The sequence below is a fragment of the Oryx dammah genome, unplaced genomic scaffold (assembly GCF_014754425.2).
Source record: "Oryx dammah isolate SB20612 unplaced genomic scaffold, SCBI_Odam_1.1 HiC_scaffold_11077, whole genome shotgun sequence".
Classification (NCBI taxonomy): Eukaryota; Metazoa; Chordata; class Mammalia; order Artiodactyla; family Bovidae; genus Oryx; species Oryx dammah.
The window spans coordinates 502,680-526,350 of record NW_024080471.1 but is presented as its reverse complement, the minus strand read 5'-3'; the positions used below and the strand labels follow the sequence as shown (position 1 = coordinate 526,350).

The 23,671-nt window shown below is 40.0% G+C and overlaps 1 protein-coding gene across 6 annotated transcripts in view; it reads right to left on the bottom strand.

The window, feature by feature from the left end:
- Window positions 1-12,968, bottom strand: part of LOC120860446 (protein FAM13C) — a 135,889-nt gene extending 122,921 nt beyond the window's left edge. For 2 of the 6 annotated variants that reach the window (XM_040236244.1, XM_040236248.1), the window contains exons 1-2: window positions 12,424-12,615; window positions 3,641-3,697 (exon numbers count right to left, since the gene is read on the bottom strand). In XM_040236244.1, the coding sequence (XP_040092178.1) occupies window positions 3,641-3,697; window positions 12,424-12,485 (119 nt within the window). In that variant the 5' untranslated portion in view covers window positions 12,486-12,615. The other 4 variants (XM_040236246.1, XM_040236245.1, XM_040236247.1 and 1 more) reach the window with 4 other exon arrangements.
- Window positions 12,969-23,671: the final 10,703 nt, after the last annotated feature.

The window sequence follows — 23,671 nt, the reverse complement described above, 5'->3', positions numbered from 1 at the left end:
AGCAATGGAGAGCTAGGGCACTGAGCAGCAGATGAAGCTTCACACTTGTTCACTCACCTCCTGCTGTGTGGCCTGGGTTCCTAAACAGGCCAGGGACCCAGTCTGTGGCCCAGAGGTTTTGGGGACTCCTGCTTTATATGATCAATATCACTGTCCTGAACCCACTGGCAGCCATTCGGTATAGGTCATGTGATTCTGTAGGACTGGCCACTCCCCCCTGGGGGTGTTTTCCCTCTTGTTCACTGACCAGAAACAGCCATAAAAAGAGATTTTGGCAAGGTCAGCTAGGAAACACTTCCTCATGGAAGTGCTTCCTCATGGCTCAAGAATATGTTGAGCCAAGAGAAAAGACCAGCAAATGAAAGATTTCTATGCCCTCTGCTCAGGATGTCTTTTTACAAATAAAAGATTAATTAAAATGCTACCAGCAGAATGAGCTGTCCAGCTAGTCTCTGGGAGAAAAGCAAAGAAAACATGAGGGTGGGAGGTCTGGAGCATGGCCAGGGTGCATGCAGTTGGGCAAGATGTGGAAATAAAATTAGGTGAAAGAGTTAAACTTAAGCCTCAGGACAAACTTAGTATCTGGTAAAGGAAAATCCAACAGGTGAAATAATTCTTCATGTTAGTTCAGTTCAGTTGCTCAGTTGTGTCAGACTCCTTGCAACTCCTGCCAGTAACACTGGTTACTATTTTCCCTTAAGATCATTTACAATTTAACAAAAAATTCTAAGTCACTAATAGGTTTGGAAACCAGTATCAAAATATGAGTTTGAAATAAATGTCTCTAGTTCATTTGAAATACCTGTCTCTCCCTAGAGACAAATACTACTCATCCGTATACTCTATGTTCTTGGATGAGCAACAAAAAAAGGAAGAGCAGCTTTTACCATAACCTAAATGTTTCTTAAAGAGATGGGAATACCAGACCACCTGACCTGCCTCCTGAGAAATCAGCATGCAAGTCAAGAAGCAACAGTTAGAATTGTATATGGAACAACAAACTGGTTCCAAATTGGGAAAGGAGCACATCAAGGCTGTATATTGTCACACTTCTTATTTAACTTATATGCAGAGTACATCATGAGAAATGCTGGGCTGGAGGAAGCACAAGCTGGAATCAAGATCACCAGGAGAAATATCAATAACCTCAGATATGCAGATGACACCACCCTTATGGCAGAAAGTGAAGAAGAACTAAAGAGTCTCTTGAGGAAAGTGAAAGAGGAGAATGAAAAAGTTGGCTTAAAACTCAACATTGAGAAAACTAAGATCATGACATCTGGTCCCATCACTTCATGGCAAATAGATGGGGAAACAGTAGAAACGGGGGCAGATTTTATTTTTCTGGGCTCCAAAATCAATGCAGATGGTGACTGCAACCTTGAAATTAAAAGAAGCTTGCTCCCTGGAAGAAAAGCTATGACCAACCTAGACAGCATATTAAAAAGCAGAGCCATTACTTTGCTAGCAAAGGTCTGTCTAGTCAAAACTATGGTTTTTCCTTAGTCATGTATGGATGTAAGAGTTGGACTATAAAGAAAGCTGAGTGCAGAAGAATTGATGCTTTTGAACTGTGGTGTTGAAGAAGACTCTTGAGAGTCCCTTGGACTGCAAGGAGATCCAACCAGTCCATTCTAAAGGAAATCAGCCCTGAATATTCATTAGAAGGACTGATGGTAAAGCTGAAACTCCAATACTTTGGCTACCTGATGCAAAGAACTGACTCACTGGAAAAGACCCTGATGCTGGAAAAGATTGAAGGCAGGAGGAGAAGGTGGTGACAGAGGATGATATGGTTGGATGGCATCACCCACTGGATGGACATGAGTTTGAGCAAGCTCCAGGAGTTGGTGATGCACAGGGAAGCCTGGCATGCTGCAATCCATGGGGTTGCAAAGAGTTGGACATGACTGAGCTGAACTAAAATGTTCCTCATTCAAGGAGAATTCTAGAACACTCAAGAATAAGAAAAAGTGACTTTTCAAATTTAAAATGACTGTTTTGATAGACTGCTTCCTAAAAATAAAACCTGAATTTTGTTTTTATGTCATATTTTCAAGGCACCCAAAAGATGTAAATGTCATTCTTGACTTGAAGAACAAGGAAGGTGGGGGTCAGGGGGAAGCACTTTCTCTTATTATACAAATGTAAAACATAAATACAAAAGTCATCTTTACGAATACATTTCCAACCTATTACTGGTTCCTCAGAATTCCCAAAACAGAGTACAGGTAATGTAATTTATGTCACTTCTTATTGCAATCAGCCATAACTGAGAATGAACATGGTGTTCTAAAAGGAACAAGAGTCCAAAAGATCCTCCCATGTTAGAAATGCATCCTGAGCCGCACCGCCTCACCTCTGCGTCCCGCATCCATCCATAAGATACTATGCATCTCTAGCACAGTAGTACAGGTAGTACAGTCTCTGTGAAATGCCTACCAAAGAAAGTTGGCTCCAGACCACAATCCAATAAATGGGGGCTATTGTTACTCTCACATGGGGCCTTAGGTGAATAGCTGTTTGCAGAGAAAAAACTGAAGGCTATTTTTAGTCTTTCCAATGCCTCCAGGATAAATTCCAAACTCCTTTGCAGGGTACTTAAAACTTTTGTAATCAGGTCTTTGTTTATCTCTGTAACTTTATTTCTTACCACTCCTAGCCTCCTCAGCTCTCAGGGTTCCTGCCATCCTGAACTGCTTGCTTCAACTTGAATTCTCTCTGCTGTCTGTTGGCTAGCCAGTAATTTGTTTCCTTTGCTTGGTAGCATCATCGTTTTTGGCCTTATATTCCACCAAAAAAAAAAAAAGGAGTCACGTGCCACATGTAATTTTCTTCAGGAATCCATCCCAGAAACCTCACTGGGCTATTTGGTCCTTCTAAGTGAGTCTTCTGTTTCCCTGTCGTAAAATAGCACCTAATGCCCTGTAGCATCATCACCTATATTCTTGTCTATCTCCTCCAGTGCACTGAACCCCTGGGAGCAGAGACTGATTTGTATTTCTACATCCCGTATCTGTCTCCACTGGTTTCTGATACACACAAAAAAGTATGAAACAAAGGCCTTCAACAAATGTTCCTTATCCAACAAGTGGACTTTTGTGTCACATATACCAGAGTCCAAATTCTGCCTCATCACAGCCGTGTTATACTGAATGAGATATAATTCCTCTGAGTCTCGGTTTTTCCACCTTGGATGAGGAAGGAAACAACAGCTTCCTTTTGGCTATTAAGATTAAATAATAAAATGTATGTAAAAGTGCTTGAACACAGCAAACTTGGAAGAGAAATGGTTAACGTTAAGATTTTGCCATCATACCATGAACCCCCGGATGACCAAGACTGCCATGTTTAGTGAATAATTCTAGAACCTCTTCCTTAAAGTCTATAATGGGAATATTTAAATGCATGAATCAATGTTTAATTCAATAGGCATTTACTGAGCATTCTCCATAGAAAAGATACTGTCCTGAGTGCTAAGGCGGTATCCAAAAGTGAACAAAACTTCCTTCAAGAGCTGATAATCTTTTAGAAGAAATAGGACATGAGAACAAATCATTAGAATTCAAAGAGAGTTAAGACACCAGACCAGATTGTTTCTGTTCTTCATAATTAAGAACCAGGCAATGGTGGGTCCTACCTGAGACTGGAGCAATCAGTCTGATCTTCATGCAGAGAGACTGTGTCTTCGTCACACCTGAAGAGAGGAAATAAAACCACATCAGATCCAACTGTCTGCTGAAGCAGAAGAAGCAATATTCTAGAATTATTTGAAGATTAGCACAGGAAACTAAAGAAAGGAACAATCTTCACCACTCTCACCCAAACCAGTGTCAATTCCTCAGATGTCCACCAGGTAATGACTCCAATGTTGTCATGTCATGCGAGCTTAAATGCTTAGAACCAGAGGTAACACTCCTTTTTCATCCACTGCTCTGTGTCACCTCAACTAACAAGACCTTAGCAACCTAAGTGTTCACAGCCCTTGAGGAACCATCTGACACCAAGACTGGTAGATTGTTGTTGGCTCAAAAGGGACACAGCTACGTGCCTCCTGGCATTTCTTCTGCCTCCGGCAGTCCCAAACCACACCAGATGCCATCTGGCTTGCTCCACTGGCCTCCAGACTTTCCTGACCTCCTTCCTTTTCACAAAACTTATGAAATAACCTCATGAAAAATTCTTGGCTTTTCCATACTGAAAAATCTCCAGAGCTCTACACTGCCTAAGGGCATCTTGAGGAGGACTGCAGTCTCACCCCAGTGTATGAGGGAGCCTTTGTTCCTGTTCTCACCTTCCCCACCCCATCCCACCCAACCTCACCCCACCCTGCTCCAACCTGGAATGCTTTTTCTATCTTCAACTCCTACTCAGCCCTCACTGCTCAAGCCTTACAAGCTCTGTGAACTTTCCTTGCCAAGTTCATCCACATGCCATGTTCCCACTTTAACCTTAGTACATAAATGTTTACTTTCTGTGGTTTTAGTAACCATCTAGTTCTTGCCTAGTTATGTAGTTTCTTTGTCCCTCTGAGATCTTTTTAATTAGTTGTTAATTCCACGAAAAGAAACAACTATCGTGTCTTTTTCTGGATATACTGCCACAGTGCCCACAATGCTACCCCAGAGTAGACATTTCATAAATATTGAAATCAAATCATTAACCTGGGCCCCTCGGCAAGTCTGTTCCCTGAAATAAGTGTGTGTGCCTAGTCGCTCAATCATGTCCGACTCCTTGTGACCCCAGGGACTGTAGCCTCCCAGGCGCCTTCCTCCAGGCAAGAATACTAGAGTAGGTGGCCATTCCCTTCTCCAGGGAATCTTCCTGACTCAGGGATCAATCCCAAGTATCCTGCTTTGCAGGTGGATTCTTTACTGTCTGAGCCACCAGGAAAGGCCTGATATAAGTGAGCAAGCATTTACTGAGCACTGACTGCTTCCAAATACTGCCTTAGGCAGCTGGAGCTGTGCTTAAACTTTTTGGGATTCAGGACTGACCAGTTGGTTTTCCATTTCCAATCCACTGTGGAGAAATAATTTGGTAAAAATGTCACAGGAATGTCAAATTCTTATAAAGGTTATTAAAAGCATACTCCCTATTTCTGTACTGTTCTTATCTCAGACTAGTTACAATTTGTGAACCCACACTTTGAGCAGCAGTACTTTTTCTTTTTTTAGTATAATTGCTTTACAATGTTGTGTTAGTTTCTGCTGCACAACTAAGTGAATCAGCTGTGTGCATACATATACCCCCACCCTCCTGAACCTCCCTCCGCTCACCTCACAATCCCACGCCTCTACATCATCATGAAACGGTATATGGTCCTTTCCCCTCCCCCCACCATGTCTTCTGCCTGCCTTGTGCCTGTAAAAAACCTTAATCAAAGAATACGTTTGATTAAGTGACAAATAAGAAAGTGAGAAGTGAGAAATGCTGAAACCAAGGAAAACAGTCTAAGGAGACTAAGAATAAGGTAGTCATTAAGCATAGGCAAGGACCTTTAATTCTTTCTCAAGAGCTGTACCTAATATTCTGAGCCATATCCTGTGAGCTGTCTTACAGATACCAAAACCCCAGGTGGAGGAGTTAACTACAGGATGACCAGGCTGGACCCAGGACTTGAGCTGCCACAATTCTGAGAACTGACCACAAAGAAATGGGAACAAGAGCACCCTGGAACTGAAGATTAACTGTACCTAAAACAACCAAAACCAAAACCATTTAAGGATCTTCCCTGTTTCTCCCCTGATTGGCACTGGCTGCCAACTTATGCTTTTCTTGGTGGAATGGAAACCTGCATTTGGGATGAGCTGACGAGCTCCAAAACCAGGTAAGTCCACCAGTGTGCACACAGGCAACATTCCCATTTGTGAGTGCTTGCCAACTGGTTCTGACTGCTGTTGAGGACTGTTTGTGAGCACTACTACTATTTGGACATTCTTGCCAGTTGGTTCTGATGTGTGCCTGATGTTGAGAACTGTTTGGGACATGAGGTGCTATTTGGGCATTTTGCCAGTTGGTTCTGACATATGTGTGATGTTGAGGACCGTTTGTGAGCACCAAGTGTCACGTGAGCATCAGGTGTCATTTTGGGGCATTTTGCCAATTGGTTCTGACATCTGACTACCATTGAGGACTATTTGTTTTGGGACTCCGTAAAGTGTTTGTTTGGAACTCTGTACTGGTCACCTTCAGAGATGCTTATGATGGATCTGTTGTTTGGTGTGTGAGGGTATATTCCATTTGTGTTGATTGGTATTCTTGTTGCGTTATATAAAATGGGAAATTCAGGTTCAATTCATTAAGAAAAAATTTAGTTGTGAGTTTATGACTAAAAAAGAAAGATAATTTTTTTGGACAATGTATGGCTACAGTATTCTTCAGAATCTGAAGAAGATTGATTAAGATGAAAGCCCTGAAATTCACAAAACTGGTTCTTTTTGCATATGCAGTTAGGGAAAGCTAACTTGACAAAACACTTTTTTCCAGATCCTGAGAAAACAAAAATATGCCTGAGAAAAAGTTTGAGTGACTTTTATCATGTCCTTGAAACACAAACACAGTCTACTTTGCCTGGATCTTCAGCCTTGGGTTAACTATACAAAGGGAAAAAAAGGCTTTAAAACTGAAAGTATAATTTGGCTAATCTGGCTATACTCCATAAACTGATTACCTACTTTTGTATTCTTGTAAAACCAAGAGGGAAACTAAAGATGTTGGGTTTATTAAACATATGTGTTGTACTACTAAAGAAAAATTATGCTATTAAAAAAATGTATTTTTTTTTGAAGTTATGAAGAATGTTCTTAAGTTTGCAATCAGAAAATGCTGATGTAACATTTCAACCACTTGTTTCTTGGTTTTGTTAAAACTTTCAAGGGTTAAAAATTGTAACTGCTGTTGAGGACTCTTGGTGAGTCCTCATATGTAAAAATGATAAGTGAAACATTTTGATATGTAAAGCAAGTAGGATATATGTTGTCAACAAAGAGAATGTATAAAGAATGGAGATATTTTTGTTGAGGAAAAATGGTGATAATTTTTTCCTATGGTTGTTTGTTTCTGTATGAAGAAATAGAGCACAAATTTGTCTGGATTTAGAAAATGACAAAAAGTCTGTGAAAAAGGAATTTTGAAAAAAAAAAAATGTGTATGTTGTCAGGATTAAGATTAGACTGACTTTAACTAGGTAAATGAATTTTGTTACTAACAGTAAACTGATGCAAAGTTGGGTTTTCTGTCAAAAAAGAAAAATTTCTTCTAGAATATTTGACTGATTTTGGTAACAGAGACTTCTAATGGAAAGTAATTGTTTTATTTCTAATCATACTTTTAACCCGAATGTTCAGGATGGAAAAATTCTCCAATAAGTTGTCACCAAGTATAGCTGCTCATGATGTTTAGCACTGCTGACTGTAAGTGTACTGCTTAAAGTACGTGTCCAGTGTTTGTCTGACAATTGGGTATGAATGATAAAATGTATGGCCTGTACAGCATTTCCCTATTAACCTCTGAGCCTGTTCATGATATCTGATTAGTTTTCCCCCCGAAGTGGACAACTAGGCAAACATATAAATAAAAAAGAGGCCAAGCACTGAGGAACATGGATGTACCCAGAGCATGCAAATGAACCACTCTAGCAACCTTGGATCAATTTCCTTGCTTTTCCTTTTTTTTAAATTTTTGAAGTCTCAATAACCCACTCTGTCCATCTCATGGAAAACAATAATTCCTAAATGCTTTCTTGTTCTCCACTATTTGACACATCTGCTTTAATAGATCATCTAAACTTTGTAATGTGAATTAAAATGTTTCCCAATAAAAGCAACCTAGCTAAGGAGAAAAATTAATGAAGAAGAAAAATCTAGAATTGTTGCTTCCAAAGAACTAGGGTTCAAACAAAGGTTCAACCTTCGAGCTCAACAATACCTATTGTTCAAGAATTTGGCAAGAACTTTTTTTTCATCCCCCTCATTTGATTTATTAATCTTTCTTCTCAAAGCACAATTAGTTAAAAATGGAAACTCAGCACCAGAACATACAAAGTTGCAGATGCTTTCTGAAATAGGAGGCTAGACCTAATTAGCTGATCAGAGTTTCAGGACTACAGAACAACTCCAGCCATCGCCCAAGAAAACACAATTTCTAGTTTGCAGATATGGCAATGAGATAGATCTCTCTATGGCTTCCAGGGCGCACATACACAGCTCTTTAAGTTCAATTGGGTTTTCCATGGCTTCTGTGAAGATCATCAAGTTCTATTCAATTAACATCTTCTTTCCGATTGTTCTACTGAGTCCTTGCCCCGGAGCCCCCAGCAAATGCACAATACTGGCTCAATTATAAAACTAGATTTCACAGTGGGAACCCATACCCAGATATCCCAACTCTGGGGGAAAAAAAAAAAATCAACTCAGATCAAGTGCCCAACTGGTCCTGGGCATGAGATTCTCTTCCTACACATTATTCTGATAAAAGAATTTAAAGACCAATCTCTTTAATGATCTTCATAAATATTAAGCTGACCATCTTCTAGCACAATGTTTTTCAAACTATAAATTGTGACCTATTATACAGGGTTAATAATTACAGGATCCTGAAATTAGACAGCAGCTATCAGCATTTTGTTTTTATTACTGGTAGAGAAACAGAATAGAAAAAAATGTCAGTATAGTGAGGGCTAAGTGTTATTTCATGAAACTTGTTCAAATAAATCATATATGTATGTGTGTGCTGGATTGCAATATAAAATGTTTTTCTTAGTGCTGTTCACAGTAAAAATGTAGAGACCTCTATCAAATGATTTCCTTTGAGGTTCTCATCAACTAGATTCTAAGTCCAAGAGTTTTTAATTTGTGGTTGCCCAGATAATACATGAATAATTTGTCCTTGCCATCATTTTCCTGTGAAGTGCTCAAGGTAGTTAGTTATCTCTCTACTTGGACTTTTGCTTCCTCTAACAACCACAAACAAGAAAAAGTTAAAAGGTACTTTCCAGTTCATCTTCTCTTTCATATGATCTCAATTAAGCCTGACAATGGTGTGAGGTAAGCATCACCTTCACCCAGTGGCTAAGGGATTTCCCAGGATTCCAAAGCATAAAGCAGTGATGCCTGCGGGGCTTCTGCTCCACACTACGCCCACCAAATAGTCTCTTCAGTCTATCTTCCCAGAGGCTCAAGAGAGAGAGAAAGACCTGTTTTTTAGAATAATGGTGGAGAAAGAAATACCCATAAGTCTCTTTTTTGACTTGGGGTAAATTAAGTACAGAGGTCTCAGATTGGTGATGAGATAAAATGTAGCTGTACTCAAAAGGGGACTGCCATATTCCCTGCAGTATCGTGTTCCTTGAAGGCACAATTGCAGAGGTACAGCCTGCAATCCTGTGGGATTTCTCAAAGTGTGCCCCCAGAACCATTTGCGTTGGCATCACCTGGAGTCTCTGAGTAAGATGGCAAGCTGCATTATATTCAATTTCCTCGTATCAACCATAATAGAAAAGAATATAAAAAAAGAATGTATATACTTGTGTAACTGAGTCACTTCGCTGTATAGCGGAAATGAACACAACAGTGTAAATCAACTATACTTCAATTTTTGAAATAAATTAATTTTTAAAAATGGAAAAATACAGCAAGTTCCAGCTTCATCCTCACTGCTAGCCCCACTAAATTGACTCTCGGAGAGTAGGGCCAAGGAATGTGAGTTTTCAAACTAGATTGCTTTTCCCCCACATAACCAGTATGCTTCTAAAATGTTCAATGCTGACCTAAAGGTTTACAAAACCCAGACCAGCATTTGGCTGACTCCAACATGATCACCCATCTCTAGGTTTCCACTTGAGAATAAAGCCTGGGAACTCTGGATTTTTCACAAGCCCCTAACCCCTTCCCCAAATAATACTGACAGTCCTTTGGTTTTGAGAATTACTGCTTTGGATGATAACTAATTTGCCACAGAATTCATTGCTGGATATGCTTCATTTCAAGTAACGAGTTAGCCAGGGCAACATAGGAAATGACTACGGAAAAATAACAGATGAGAGGGTACACAGATAGAGAACCAAGGCCAAGGCCATTCTGACCTTGGAAGAATCTGGGTAGGAAAAAGAAACTGAACTGGGCCACATTTGCACAGATAGGGACAGGCAAGGCATGGGAAAAATTAAGAAGAGAATAAAATGTGTCCTTGAGTCCCTCCCAATTCCACTCCCTTTGACTCTTAAAAGACCCCCAGCTGGCCAAGCAGAACCCTGTTAGGTTAGGCTAGCTGATAACATAATTTATATTAAAATATTAATGACAATTTGAATCCACCTCCCAGGGACACAGACTTTTTAAATTTCCATTTTAATAAGGGTCACCACCAGAGTTCTTCATCCAAAAAAAAAAAAAAAATCTCTAGGTAGAATTTCAGGCAGTAGAAAAGATAAGTATGTGTGGGTGGGTAGGAGGAAGTAGGCGCAGGGCAGAGATAGGAGAAAGGCGATGTTTCCTTTTATCTAGACCGTAGAATAGAGGCAAGTGCTGTATGCCAAGACCAGACCTGAACATTTCTGAATCACCTGCTACTTCTGTCTCAGTATAGCACATTCTGATCCTGCTGGCTTTGGGGTCACGCCTAAAGAACCAAGGAAAACTGAGAGGAGAAAATACTATATTAGACAATGACTAGTTATAAATGGCCCTAGACTGTACTGTTACACCTATGAAGGCTTGGTATGCTTCAAATATGCCCCTCAGATTTTTAGATTAGCCAGATGGCATCCCAATTGTCACTCAGTGCCTTTTAAAATAAATCACTGTCACTTCTCTGGAAACAACAACAAGGTCTTATGCAATCAGAACTCCTTGGGGACTGCCCAAAGACAAGGTACCAGACTTTCCCTAGCATTTAACTAAAACCATTTTTAAAACAATGTCCAGGTGAAATCTAAAACTAAGGAACTCCATTTTGAAGCTGCTATGCCTATGGCTGACTTTGGGGATTCAGCCACACCAGGTCCTGAGAGTCAGGCCCAGGAAGCTTGAGGTGCTGTATACATAGCAAAAGGAAGAAAGCAATACCCATGTACCCAAACCAGCGAGTCACAGCCTCATCTCTGGCCTGCACCTCTTTCCACTCTAAGGCTTTTAGGAAAGCAAAGTTATAGCACTGTTACCAAGCAAGTTCATTAACAGGAAGAAGGTTTCAGTGAGTGTTTTACACTGATCTTCTAAAATCAACCCTGGATCTTTTTCTTTTTTAAGTAACTCCACTTAAGACAGCCCAAAGCTCAACTTGAAGAGAGTAGCATCCAGAGAAACAAAAGAATGTAAAAATCAAGAGGGCCTGGGAAGCCCTATAGTCCTCCATTACCAAGTCGCTGATACAGTGACTTGAACCTCACATCATTTATTTGCCTGTTAGGGAACTTTAGCAAATAGTTCCCAAGCTACTGGGACTTCTGTATCAAACTTGCAGCATTTTTTAAATGTAGTTGAGCATATAACCATATACACCTCTTTTTCCTGAAAAACTATTTAGAGTAACTTCTATGGTAAGGTTCCAGAAGTAAACACCATGAGTTAGCCTAGAGAAAGACTGCTAAATAAAGCATAGGTATTTCATACATATATGTATATATGTAAATTACATATCAGTTACATATAGTATTAGCATAATACACTACCCATTAATTTTTAACATATACATATAATACAGTATTAGAAAAACATTAAGGAAAGGATGACAAGAATTAAAAGCATAAACTCTAAATATCTAATAAAAAATACCATGCATGCTGGTCTTGAGTAAAATATTTACACTCCTTCATTCCATGTTTGAATGGTATTAGTTGTCCCAATCAAAAGCTTTAGCCATAGGAGTAGATAACACAGTCCTACAATAACCAGATCTCTGAGGGCAGCAGACAAAATTGACAAAGGGCATGCAAGAAAAGTTTACTGTCTTAAAAGTCTGTAGAAAGGAGAGGGTGAGGCTAAGTTTAGCCTATTTATCACATGCTGGAATTCAACTCGAGTCATTTCACATCCATCTCCTACTTGCTGTAAATGTACACAGCGTGCTCATGAAAACAGACACCAGTGTTGGCAAAACACAACAAAGCTTCCTTGCTGACATGTCAACGAGATTTATTTTTCAAAAATCTGAACTCCAAGAACACAAATCTGGGAGCACTGTGCTCCCGTAAGCCATCAGTTTGCTTTAATAGCTCTCCCATAGTTGCTAAAAGGCTGATTTCAACCTGTAAAGATTTCTGGGCCCCATCAGCCCCCACGTCTCCCGGTCTTCACAGCCCCAGATTACAGGAGACAATGCACCTAGTACCCAGAGCAGCTGGGGACGGGGGAGGATACCTTCACGTTAGTTGCTTCCTGAGAAAGGCATGCAAATCTTATTGTATTGGCAAGAATCACTTACTCTGTTACAGCGGTGCTGCTGAAGGAATTATCCTGAAGGCTGAAACAGAAACAAGAAAACATCAGCCAAGTCCGGCCGGGGAGCCGTCTCCCTGGCTGCTGTCCGGGAGTCAGAGCACACACACAGACATGGCATTGCAAGGCCAGTCTCAGGGCTCGCCCGGCACGCTCGCTCTACCTTGGGCTGCTGTCTGCACATGCTCGTACGACACCCCCAGCAGGGGCCCAGCCGCACGGGCGAACCACAAAGCCCGGCAGCCCGCGAGGCTGCGGGGACAGAGCTGGGCGGGGCGCGGCAGCCAGCCGCACCCGGACCCCCGCGAGGAGCACCTGGAGCGCTTCTCCGGGACCTCAATCCCGCCGGCCCAGCGCCGCCTTTAATCCAGGCCTCCCTGTGCCGGCCACCCCCTGGAAAGCCCGACTGTTTCTACCCAGGTGCTGAAATCCCCGGGGGACTTGCTTTCTTCCAGACGTCTCCTACCAGTTTTACAAGAGCTACCCCCTCTAGGGATGGAGGCTCGCAGAGATGCACAGATCGTTCAGAAAAAGCTGGAAGGGAACCAGAAGGGGGATGGGGATCATAACTGCTGTTTTTGGTGTCTGTTTATTACCCAGGAAGAAAAAGAAGAGCCCTGAAAGAGGGCTGGTAGCATTACACCAGTCTGCACTCCCGTTATTTCAGTCCCCAAGAGGAAGCGCCCAGCCCAGAACCTCAAAGCTCTGGATGAACGAACTCAAGGAGAGGGGAGAATTTATGCCAGGCATTAGCTGATGACTCGGGGGAACGTGCGCGGAGTGGGGCTTGCTCTGCCCAGAGCAGCTGGCCCAAGCTCCACTCCCAACCAGCTTTACAAAAGATGAGAGATCGAATCCACCTGTGCTACCCACTTTAAATGAAGGCAGCCCTACTGGGGGAAGGGAAGGCTGTCAGCCTCCCACTTGCCTCATTCCCCAGGAGATGTCTGTCCTGTTCTCTTTTCATTGTTAATTTCTCCTGCCTGGTTGACCTTGATGTGGAGTGAACAGTCACCTGGGAAAAATGCTTATTTTGAATTGAGAAGATCCTCATTCCCTTCTTTTAATCTCTTCACTCTCTGAAGCCACTGAGATGGTAGTTTCTAGTCTAAATTATATAAGACAATGAGTTAAACAACAAAAAAATCAAAATTTAATTTTCAGATTATTCGAAAAATTATTCAAAACTTGGTAATAAGGGGAAGGAGCAAGATCTTTCAGTGTCACACCAAGACAGTGCTTCACGGGTCCACCCAAGGACTGCTTAATTCTCTACAAAAATGGACTGTATTTGACTTGCTAGTCACTCTTGGTTAGATTCCGGATACTACAGAGCTACATGCTAGCATTGCACACTTTGTCCGATCTGTCCAGAAGAAAACCTCAGCATTTATGGTTTTATTGCATTATGCAACTTGAACCAATTTTGTATCTAACCTAACAGTCTTATAACATTAATAACATTCTTTCTAAATGCCTGTACATATTCAGATCCTTAAAACACTCTTGGAACCAAGAGCATCATCATCTTATGTGTATGTGTGTGTTTAGTCACTCAGTTGTGTCCAACTCTTTGTGACCCCATGGACTGCAGCCTGCCAGGCTCCTCAGTCCATGGGGATTCTCCAGGCAAGAATACTGGAGTGGGTTGCCATTTCCTTCTCCATCATCTTATAGATACACTCATTAAAAAGTTAATAGATCTCTGTTACCTGCCTATATTTGTATGAAAGTCGTATCTTTAACTTTCAAAGACATACTCTGAAAAATTGAAATTGAGTTTTCAAAGAACAACAGGTTTCATAATGTCCTTTGTGATTTTTCTTATCCCCTCCCTAAACATTTTGAAAAGTAACTGAATAAAAGCCTAATACAGGTTATTTCTTGAAAATACTTCAGGTTTGGTCCCAGACCATCACAATAAAGCAAATGTTGCGACAAAGCTCATCACAGAAATTTTTTGGTTTCCCAGTATATATAAAAGTTGTGTTTACACTACACTATTAATCCATTAAGTAAACAATAGCATGTCTGAAAAAAAGTATATACCTTAATTTTAAAATATTTTATTGCTAAAAAATACTAACCTCATCTGAACTTTTAACAACCTGTGATCTTTTTGGCTGGTGGAGGGAGGTTCTTGCCTCAATACTGATGACTGCTTACTGGTCAGGGTGGTAGTTATCTAAAGGCTGGAGTGACTGTGATCATTTCTTAAAATAAGACAATGAAGTCGGCCACATCAATCCATCAATTTATGCTTCCGTTCGTGAATGACTTCTCTGGAGCACGAAATGCTATTTGATACTATTCTCTTCACAGTAGAACTTCAGTTCTCTCAAATCCTGTCACTGCTTTATCAACCAAGTTTGTATAGTGTTCTAAATCTTTTGCTATCTTTTCAATAATCCTCACAGCAAATCTTTGCCAGGAGTAGATTTTATCTCAAGAAATCACTTTATTATCCACAAGAAGCAATACATTCATTGACATTGTTTCATGAAACTGCAGCAATTCAGTCACATCTTCAAGCTCCACTTCTAATTCTATTTCTCTTGCTATTTCCATGACATCTTCAGTTCCTTCCTCCCCAGAAGTCTTTCACCCCTCAAAGTCATCCATGAGGGTCAAAATCAACTTCTTCTAAACAGCTGTTAATGTTGATATTTTGACCTCTTTTCATGAACCACAAATGTTCTTAATGGTATCTAGAATGGTGAATTCTTTCCAGAAGGTTTTCAGTTTACTTTGCCCAGAGATGTTAGAGGAATTACAACCTAGGGCACTTACAGCCTTACAAAATGTATTTCTTAGATAGTAAGACTTGAAAGTTTAAATTACTCCTTGATTCATGGGCTGCAGAATGGATGCTGTGTTTCAGTTTCCTTCAAGAACATTTTCTTTGTATTTACAACTTGACTGTGTGGCACAAGAGCCCTAGCTTTCACATGCCTTCCTCTTCTAAGTTTAATCATTTTTAGTTTTAGATGCTAGGAAGAGATGTGCAATTCTTCCTTTCACTTGAATACTTAGAGGCAACTGTAGAGTTGTTAATTGGACTAATTTCAGTATCTTTGTGCCTCAGGGAATAGAGAGGCCTAAGGAAAGAGAGACAGGGAATGGCCAATTGGTGGAGCAGTCAGAACACAGAGACCATTTATCAGTTAAGGTCATCATCTTATATGGACATGGTTTGTGGTATCCTCAAAACAATTATAATAGTAACATCCAAGAGCACTAATCACAGAACACCATAACAAATATAGTAATAATGAAAATTTTTGATATATTATGAGAATTATCAAAATATGACACAGAGACACAAGATGAGCCAATGCTGTTCGAAAAATAGTGCCAAAGACTTACCTGCATCATAAAGATCAGAGCAGAAATAAATAAACCAGAGACAAAGAAAACAATAGCAGAGATCAATGAAAATAAAAGCTGGTTCTTTTTAGAAGCTATAAAAAACTGATAAGCTTTTAGCCAGACCCATCAAGAATAAAATGAAGAAGACCAATAAATTTAGAAATGATGAAATCACAACTAACACCACAGAAATATAAAGGATCGTAAGAGACCACTACAGGCAATCAAACACCAATAACATGGACAACCTAGAAGAGATACACAAATTCTGAGCAAGGTAAACAACCTAAGATGGAACCACGGAGAAATAGAAAATATCAACAAATCAATCACAAGTACTGAAATTGAAACTGTGATTGAAAAACTTCCAACAAACAAAAGTCCAGGAACAGCTGCCTTCACAGGCAAATTCTATCAAACATTTGAGGAGAGTTAACACCTATCCTTCTGAAATGCCTTCAATGAATTGCAGAGGAAGGAATACTCCCAAGCTCATTTTACAAGGCCACCATCACCCTGATACCAAACCAGACAAAGATATCACAAAAAAAGAGAAAATTACAGGCCAATATCACTGATGAACACAGACACAAGACACAAGAATCCTCAACAAAAGGCTTGACACAGGGTTGCCAGAAACCTTCAAATTGTAAAAAAAAAAAAAAAAACCCACCACCTTAGTATCTACAAAGAACAATAAACAGTAGCACATTAAAATGAGGTCTTAGATCTGAAATTTATGAACTAAAGTAAGTTTAGAAATATTCATCACTTGAATGATTTAATATACAGTATGTATACATTCCTAACCCTTTTAGGAGTTACATTCGGGAGTGTCAGCCATGGCCTCTTCACTATATATATGTATGCATTATTCAGTCATCACAAAACAAAGCTTATTCTTTCTGTTTTATTGAGAATGATATAGGTAAGTTTATATTCAGGATTCTTGGCTCCAAAAGTTCAAAAGTTGCCAGTTTTCAGAAACCTTATTCATTGTCTATGGGGCTGACTCCAAATGTTCTAATGCAGAGAAAGATCCTGTTTTTCTCATTCAAGCATCCTTAGTGATCCATTGTGGAGAAGGAAATGGCAACCCACTCCAGTGTTCTTGGCTGGAGAATCCCAGGGACGGGGGAGCTTGGTGGGCTGCTGTCTATGGGGTCGCACAGTCAGACACGACTGAAACGACTTAGCAGCAGCAGCAGCAGCAGCAGCAGTGATCCATTAGAATGGAAAAATATACTGCTTTCAACTTTGAAAAGAACTTCATCAAGTATATGAAATAATGTGGGCCCTTTGAAAACAACATGAAATATCAATTGTATAAAACACATGTAAGTATTCAATAATGTCTATGGAAAAGAAATAAGAATTTTCAGCAGTTCCATGAACAGTATGAACTAAAATTAGATTTTAGGTAGTACTCTCACTCAATGAAAGAATTTGATGATATAGTTGATCATGGTTTAAAAAAAGTCAAAGAAAAAAAAAAACTTGTTGTTGGAAGCATGTAAAAAAAATCAGCCATTTTTATTTTTAACCAGTTCTAACATTATTTATTTGCATTTTCAATCAGGTTTAAAGGTTATGTTTACAGTATCTGAGGCTTTGTTTTGTTCTGATATTTTGTATTATTCAACTTGAAGTAAGAAAATAGTGATGACTATTCATACTACACTGGTTATTTTGGAGACACTAACTGACTAAAAATATAGTAGTTCAAGGTGAGTTTAAAAAGAGAAGCAGAAAGCCTAGAGTCCTGGGGTTCTAGATCAGTGTTTCCCAAAATGTCCTCAGTGGAATTCTAATCTCCCAGATGGTCTAAGGAAAGAAAAAAGAGTTATATGATCAAATATAAGTTTTTGAAAAGGATGTATAACTTCACAATGCATATTGGGCAGGAAAGCATTTTGTTGTTTCTCAACCAACATTTCTCAAACTTAATGAAGACTAAACTTTGGCCACCTCATGCGAAGAGTTGACTCATTGGAAAAGACTCTGATGCTGGGAGGGATTGGGGGCAGGAGGAGAAGGGGACGACAGAGGATGAGATGGCTGGATGGCATCACGGACTCGATGGACGTGAGTCTGAGTGAACTCTGGGAGTTGGTGATGGACAGGGAGGCCCGGCGTGCTGCGATTCATGGGGTCGCAAAGAGTCGGACACGACTGAGCGACTGAACTGAACTGAACTGAAACTGTTTTTTGTTAAATACATTACCTATTAACATCATGTTGACTTAAGAATTCTGAGGAAGAATTTCCTAAGTATGTCAGGGAAAAAAATGCAAAATATATTAACCAGTATTATTATTAACTGAGCAAATGAGTGAATCAACAAATGATGCTACATGACTGTCACTGCTTCATAGCTGTGAACAAGCTGGACATAGTCCCTGTCACCCTGTCATGTTTTAGAGTAATTCTGTAGTATGTACACATATATGATGTACAGTGTACACTGTATGTACAATCCTATTTGTATAATATAAGTAGACTAAAGGGAAAGTGAAGAAGCTGGATTTGAGTTTGTTTATTTAAAGGCAATGGCACCCCACTCCAGCACTCTTGCCTGGAAAATCCCGTGGACAGAGGAGCCTGCAATCCATGGGGTTGCTAGGAGTCGGACATGACTGAGTGACTTCACTTTCACTTTTCACTTTCATGCATTGGAGAAGGAAATGGCAACCCACTCCAGTGTTCTTGCCTGGAGAATCCCAGGGACAGGGGAGCCTGGTGGGCTGCCGTCTATGGGGTCGCACAGAGTCGGACACAACTGAAGCGACTTAGCAGCAGTAGCAGCAACATTTACATGATAGAAATTTCAATTTTTTACTTTTCCTATCAGTGCTCTTAGAATCAACATCTGAACTTCGGAGTAAATAACAATAGTCTTTATTATAATTGAAAATAAGTTAATTCTGACATATTGACTTGGCTATATACAAAATACAAAGCAATAAATAGTGGTCAAGAAAGAAATTTCTAAAGTTGCCAGGGTTCAAGACCCACCAGTTAGTAGAAGTTTGAACTCAGACAACCACTCCATGCCTCAGTTTTCTCAACTGTAAAACTGGAGGCTTTTAATGGAGATAAAATGACACAGCTGAAAAGGACACACAAAGGTCAACAAATGTTCTCATTATAATTATTATTATTATAATAATAAGACTATATTAACATAAAGTTTATGATTTCAGGAGTATGGGACAGGATGAACAAACTGCTGTGCTTGGGTAGTAGGTTCAGGGTTTACATAGTATTTTTTAAGAACAATAAAAATGAAAACTTTACTAAATGTAGATGGGTTGCTCTTAAAAATGAAATGAGCTCCATCCAGAATGGCTTTGTGCTCACTTTATAGGTCTTTGAAATAAAATACTCACACATCCCTAGAGGAACATTCAATTCTGAGAAATCACTTTCTGCAGGACCCTGTGGCAAGGAGCCAGGATCTTCACAATGCCAGGAAGTCAACAGAGGCCTGCTCTCCTGGCCTGTACACAGTGACTTGCAGCTTCCTGCCAGGACCCTGGGGAGTGATCAGGCTTCTCTGTGGAAAAAGAGGACTCTTGCCTGAAAAGATAATGTTCCATAAAGAAGTCTCTCCCTGATTCTCTGTCCTCTTGTCCATTCTCTCACCAGTTCCAATATCTGATGTTACTAACCAGGCCTCATGACCTGAGTGGTATCCTCCTGAAGATTCAAAGATGCCCAGGGAAGCAAAGTGGAGATAAGAAATATAAACTGATTACAGCCAGCTTATTTAAATATCCCCTCCCCCAATTAATGCTAGTCCAACTTTGTCTGAGAATCTCTTTCTGATCCATCTGACAACAAAATATACATATAATGTAAACTGATACCTTATCAAAATTTTAATCTTGGCAGAAGATTCAGGATTTAATGAACTCAGTAAATGATGATGGAGACTGACTTGAATCACATTCAAAACCAATGATAAATGCTGCTGCTGCTGCTAAGTCGCTTCAGTCGTGTCCAACTCTGTGCAACCCCATAGACAGCAGCCCACGAGGCTCCCCAGTCCCTGGGATTCTCCAGGCAAGAACACTGGAGTGGGTTGCCATTTCCTTTTCCAATGCATGAAAGTGGAAAGTGAAAGTGAAGCCGCTCAGTCCTGTTGGACTCTTCGAGACACCATGGACTGTAGCCTACCAGGCTCCTCTGTCCATGGATTTTCCAGGCACGAGTACTAGAGTGGGTTGCCATTTCCTTCTCCAATGATAAATGAGGTTTTAGCAATAACGACTAAAGAATAAAAATTTGACAAGGATGGTAACATGTAAATATTGAAGGGAATGAGTTAAACATCGAAAGATTAATAGTGTTTCTTGAAAAAATTTATGAAGCCCTTAATTAATTTTGTAAACATTACCTTTCTAGAATGTGAAGTGAAAGTGAACATTAGATGACCTATTAAAATTTTTGCAGAAAAATTACACACACACATACATATATGTATCTATCATCTCCAATGGGCATAATTTATTCTTTACTATTTCTAAGAATTAGCTCACTATTATAAATTACATTCCTAATATAAACTAAGAACATAGTTATAATATATTTACTGTTTCCCTATGACCTACCAGGCCATATGCACCCTGGCTCTGAGACAACTCGAAATTTAGCTTCCATCAGAGTGGTCTCTCTGCACTTATTATAACAGGTGAACTTGATCCCTCCCTCGGCCTTTTGCACTCGCTATTCCCTTTGCTGGGAAAACCACCCCCAGATCTGCTCAAATATGCTTCCTTGGGGAAAACATCCCTGACCAAACTTCCAAAATTAGCAGCTCCCATCACTTCATTCTGTCTTTTCTTCATAGGACCTGTCACTACTTGACATTTAATATTTTTTTATTTGTGTTATAATTGCCTCTTCTACTAGAATGGGGGCTCTTTGAAAACAAAGATTTCTGAGTCTTATTCACTGCTGTATCCCCAGGGCTGATATTAGTGTCTACCAGGGTAGGTACCCAGGAAATATTTGAGAAATAGAATGAAAGAGTGATTATTCAGTTCCATTTTATTTTTCAAGATAAAGCTCTATTCATCTCTCATTTTTCTATTCACTTTGAAATGTCAGCTCCTGTTTTAAGTGACTCACCTTAAGTGGGCTTTTTCCAAGACAAATTACCTGCAGGTAATGAGGCTTTCCTGTTTTAGACATTCCTTCCTTCCCTTTACAGGGATAACAAACAGACGTCATGCTGTTAGGCCACCACAGCTGATGGTTCTAGCTTTCCAGAACATTGTTTCTGAGGTATGGTCCCAGTCCAGCCAGAAAGAGCACTGGAGAATTGATCAATCATCAATGTTTTCTAGGGGACAAGATGGGGTCATGGTAGTAGAATTATTGATTTAGAAAACCTTATTAAAACAAAAATTTTCCTGGGGAAAAACACATTTTGTTATTTGCGCCTTAGCTTCAATTTTCAGATGACCAAATACATCCTTCCTATTGATAGGATTCTTAAGAACCTCAGGAGCTAACTGGTCTAATTTTTTCTTAATATCTAAACATGTACCAGGACAACCCCCCAACTGCTATTTGAAGCCTTCAGGAACAAGAAATTTTCAACTCACCAACTCCTTTATTGGACTCCTTTAATTCTTAAAAAAAAAAAAAAAAGTTTCCACTTAAGCTCTCCCCTGCTTGTTACTTTCACACATGACTAAAAGCCCCTAAAAACTAACCTCCTTGGTCTTCCGGTCTCCTAGCCAAATTTTCCCCTTTTCTTCAGTACGTTCTCTTATGGCGTGATTTAGAATCCCTTCATCATCTTGCTGAGTTGTTTTAGCACTGGATAAATTGTGAAAATGTCTTCAAAAAGTGCACCTGCTACCCTGAACATGTTGTGACTTCAGGCATGGTTTGTTCAATGAAAAGTGAAATGGGATTTGCACCTCCTTCTTTTTAACATTACACTCTTTTGCGTGGCCCAAGACCACTGTGAGCGGCTCTAGCAGTTACATCATACCATGGCCCCAAATTATTGAAGTCAACTGCTAATCCAGATACACATCCATGTCTTCCGAAAGGAGAGCAATGGGTTTATGGAACTCAAGTCACAGCTTTGCATACATTCCTATACAATTCTATGTGTCTGAGGTGATACTGTATACAATCAAATTCAATCTTTCAGATCTTTTGAGAATATTTATTTTTAGCAAAAATTATGTTGACTATCTCTTCCAGTGTCATAGAATCAGTTTGTTGTAGATAGAGTCTTTCCAAAAACTGGAGCATACCATAAATATTGTTGTTGTTGTTCAGCTGCTAAGTCATGTCCAACTCTTTGTAACCCCACGGTCTGCAGCACACCATGCTTCCCTGTCCTTCACTATTTCCCAGAGATTGTTCAAATTCATGTCCATTGAGTCGGTGATGTTATCTAACCATCTCCACCTCTACTGCCCCCTTCTCTTTTGCCTTCAATCTTTCATAGAATCAGGGTCTTTTCCAATGAGTCGACTCTTTGCATCAGGTGGCCAAAGTATTAGAGCTTCAGCTTCAGCTACAATCCTTCCAATGATGCTCAGGGTTAATTTCCTTTAGGATTGACTGGCTTGATCCCCTTGCAGTCCAAGGGACTCTCAGGAGTCTTCTCCAGCACCACAATTAGAAAACATAAATTCTTCAGCATCCAACCTTCCTTATGGTCCAATTCTCACAACTGTACATGACTACTAGAAAAGCCATAGCTTTGACTACAATAAATATACTTTTATTCAACTTGTAAGTTTTTCCTTTATACAAATCAGGATGAATGTATTAAATAATTCTTTAATATAGTAAAACTCAGAGTATTTGAAATTATGTTCCTTTGAGAAACCTGTATGCAGGTCAGGAAGCAACAGTTAGAACTGGACATGGAACAGCAGACTGGTTCCAAATAGGAAAAGGAGTACGTCAAGGCTGTATATTGTCACCCTGCTTATTTAACTTATATGCAGAGTACATCATGAGAAACAACGGGCTGGAGGAAGCACAAGCTGGAATCAAAATTGTCAGGAGAAATATCAATAACCTCAGATATGCAGATGACAACATCCTTATGGCAGAAAGTGAAGAAGAACTAAAGAGCCTCTTGATGAAAGTGAAAGAGGAGAGTGAAAAAGTTGGCTTAAAACTCAATATTCAGAAAACTAAGATCATGGCATCTGGTCCCATCACTTCACAGCAAATAGATGGGGAAACAGTGGAAACAGTGGCTGAGTTTATTTTTCTGGGCTCCAAAATCACTGCAGATGGTGACTGCAGCCATGAAATTAAAAGACGCTTCCTCCTTGGAAGGAAAGTTATGACCAATCTAGATAGCATATTAAAAAGCACAGACATCACTTTGCCAACAAAGGTCCATCTAGTCAAGGCTATGGTTTGGTTTTTCCAGTGGATGTGAGAGTTGGACTATAAAGAAAGCTGAGCACCAAAGAATTGATGCTTTTGAACTGTAGTATTGGAGAAGACTTGAGAGTCCCTTGGACCGCAAGGATATCCAACCAGTCCATCCTAAATGAGATCAGTCCTAGGTGTTCATTGGAAGGACTGATGTTGAAGCTGAAACTCCAATACTTTGGCCTCCTGATGCGAAGAGCTGACTCATTTGAAAAGACCCTGATGCTGGGAAAGATTGAGGGCAGGAGGAGAAGGGGACGACCAAGGATGAGATGGCTGGATGCCATCACCGACTCAATGGACATGGGTTTGGGTGGACTCCAGGAGTTGGTGATGGACAGGGAGGCCTGGCAGGCTGCGGTTCATGGGGTCACAAAGAATCGGCCATGACTGAGCGACTGAACTGAACTGAACAGGTAGTAGGTAGGCAGAGAAGAAAT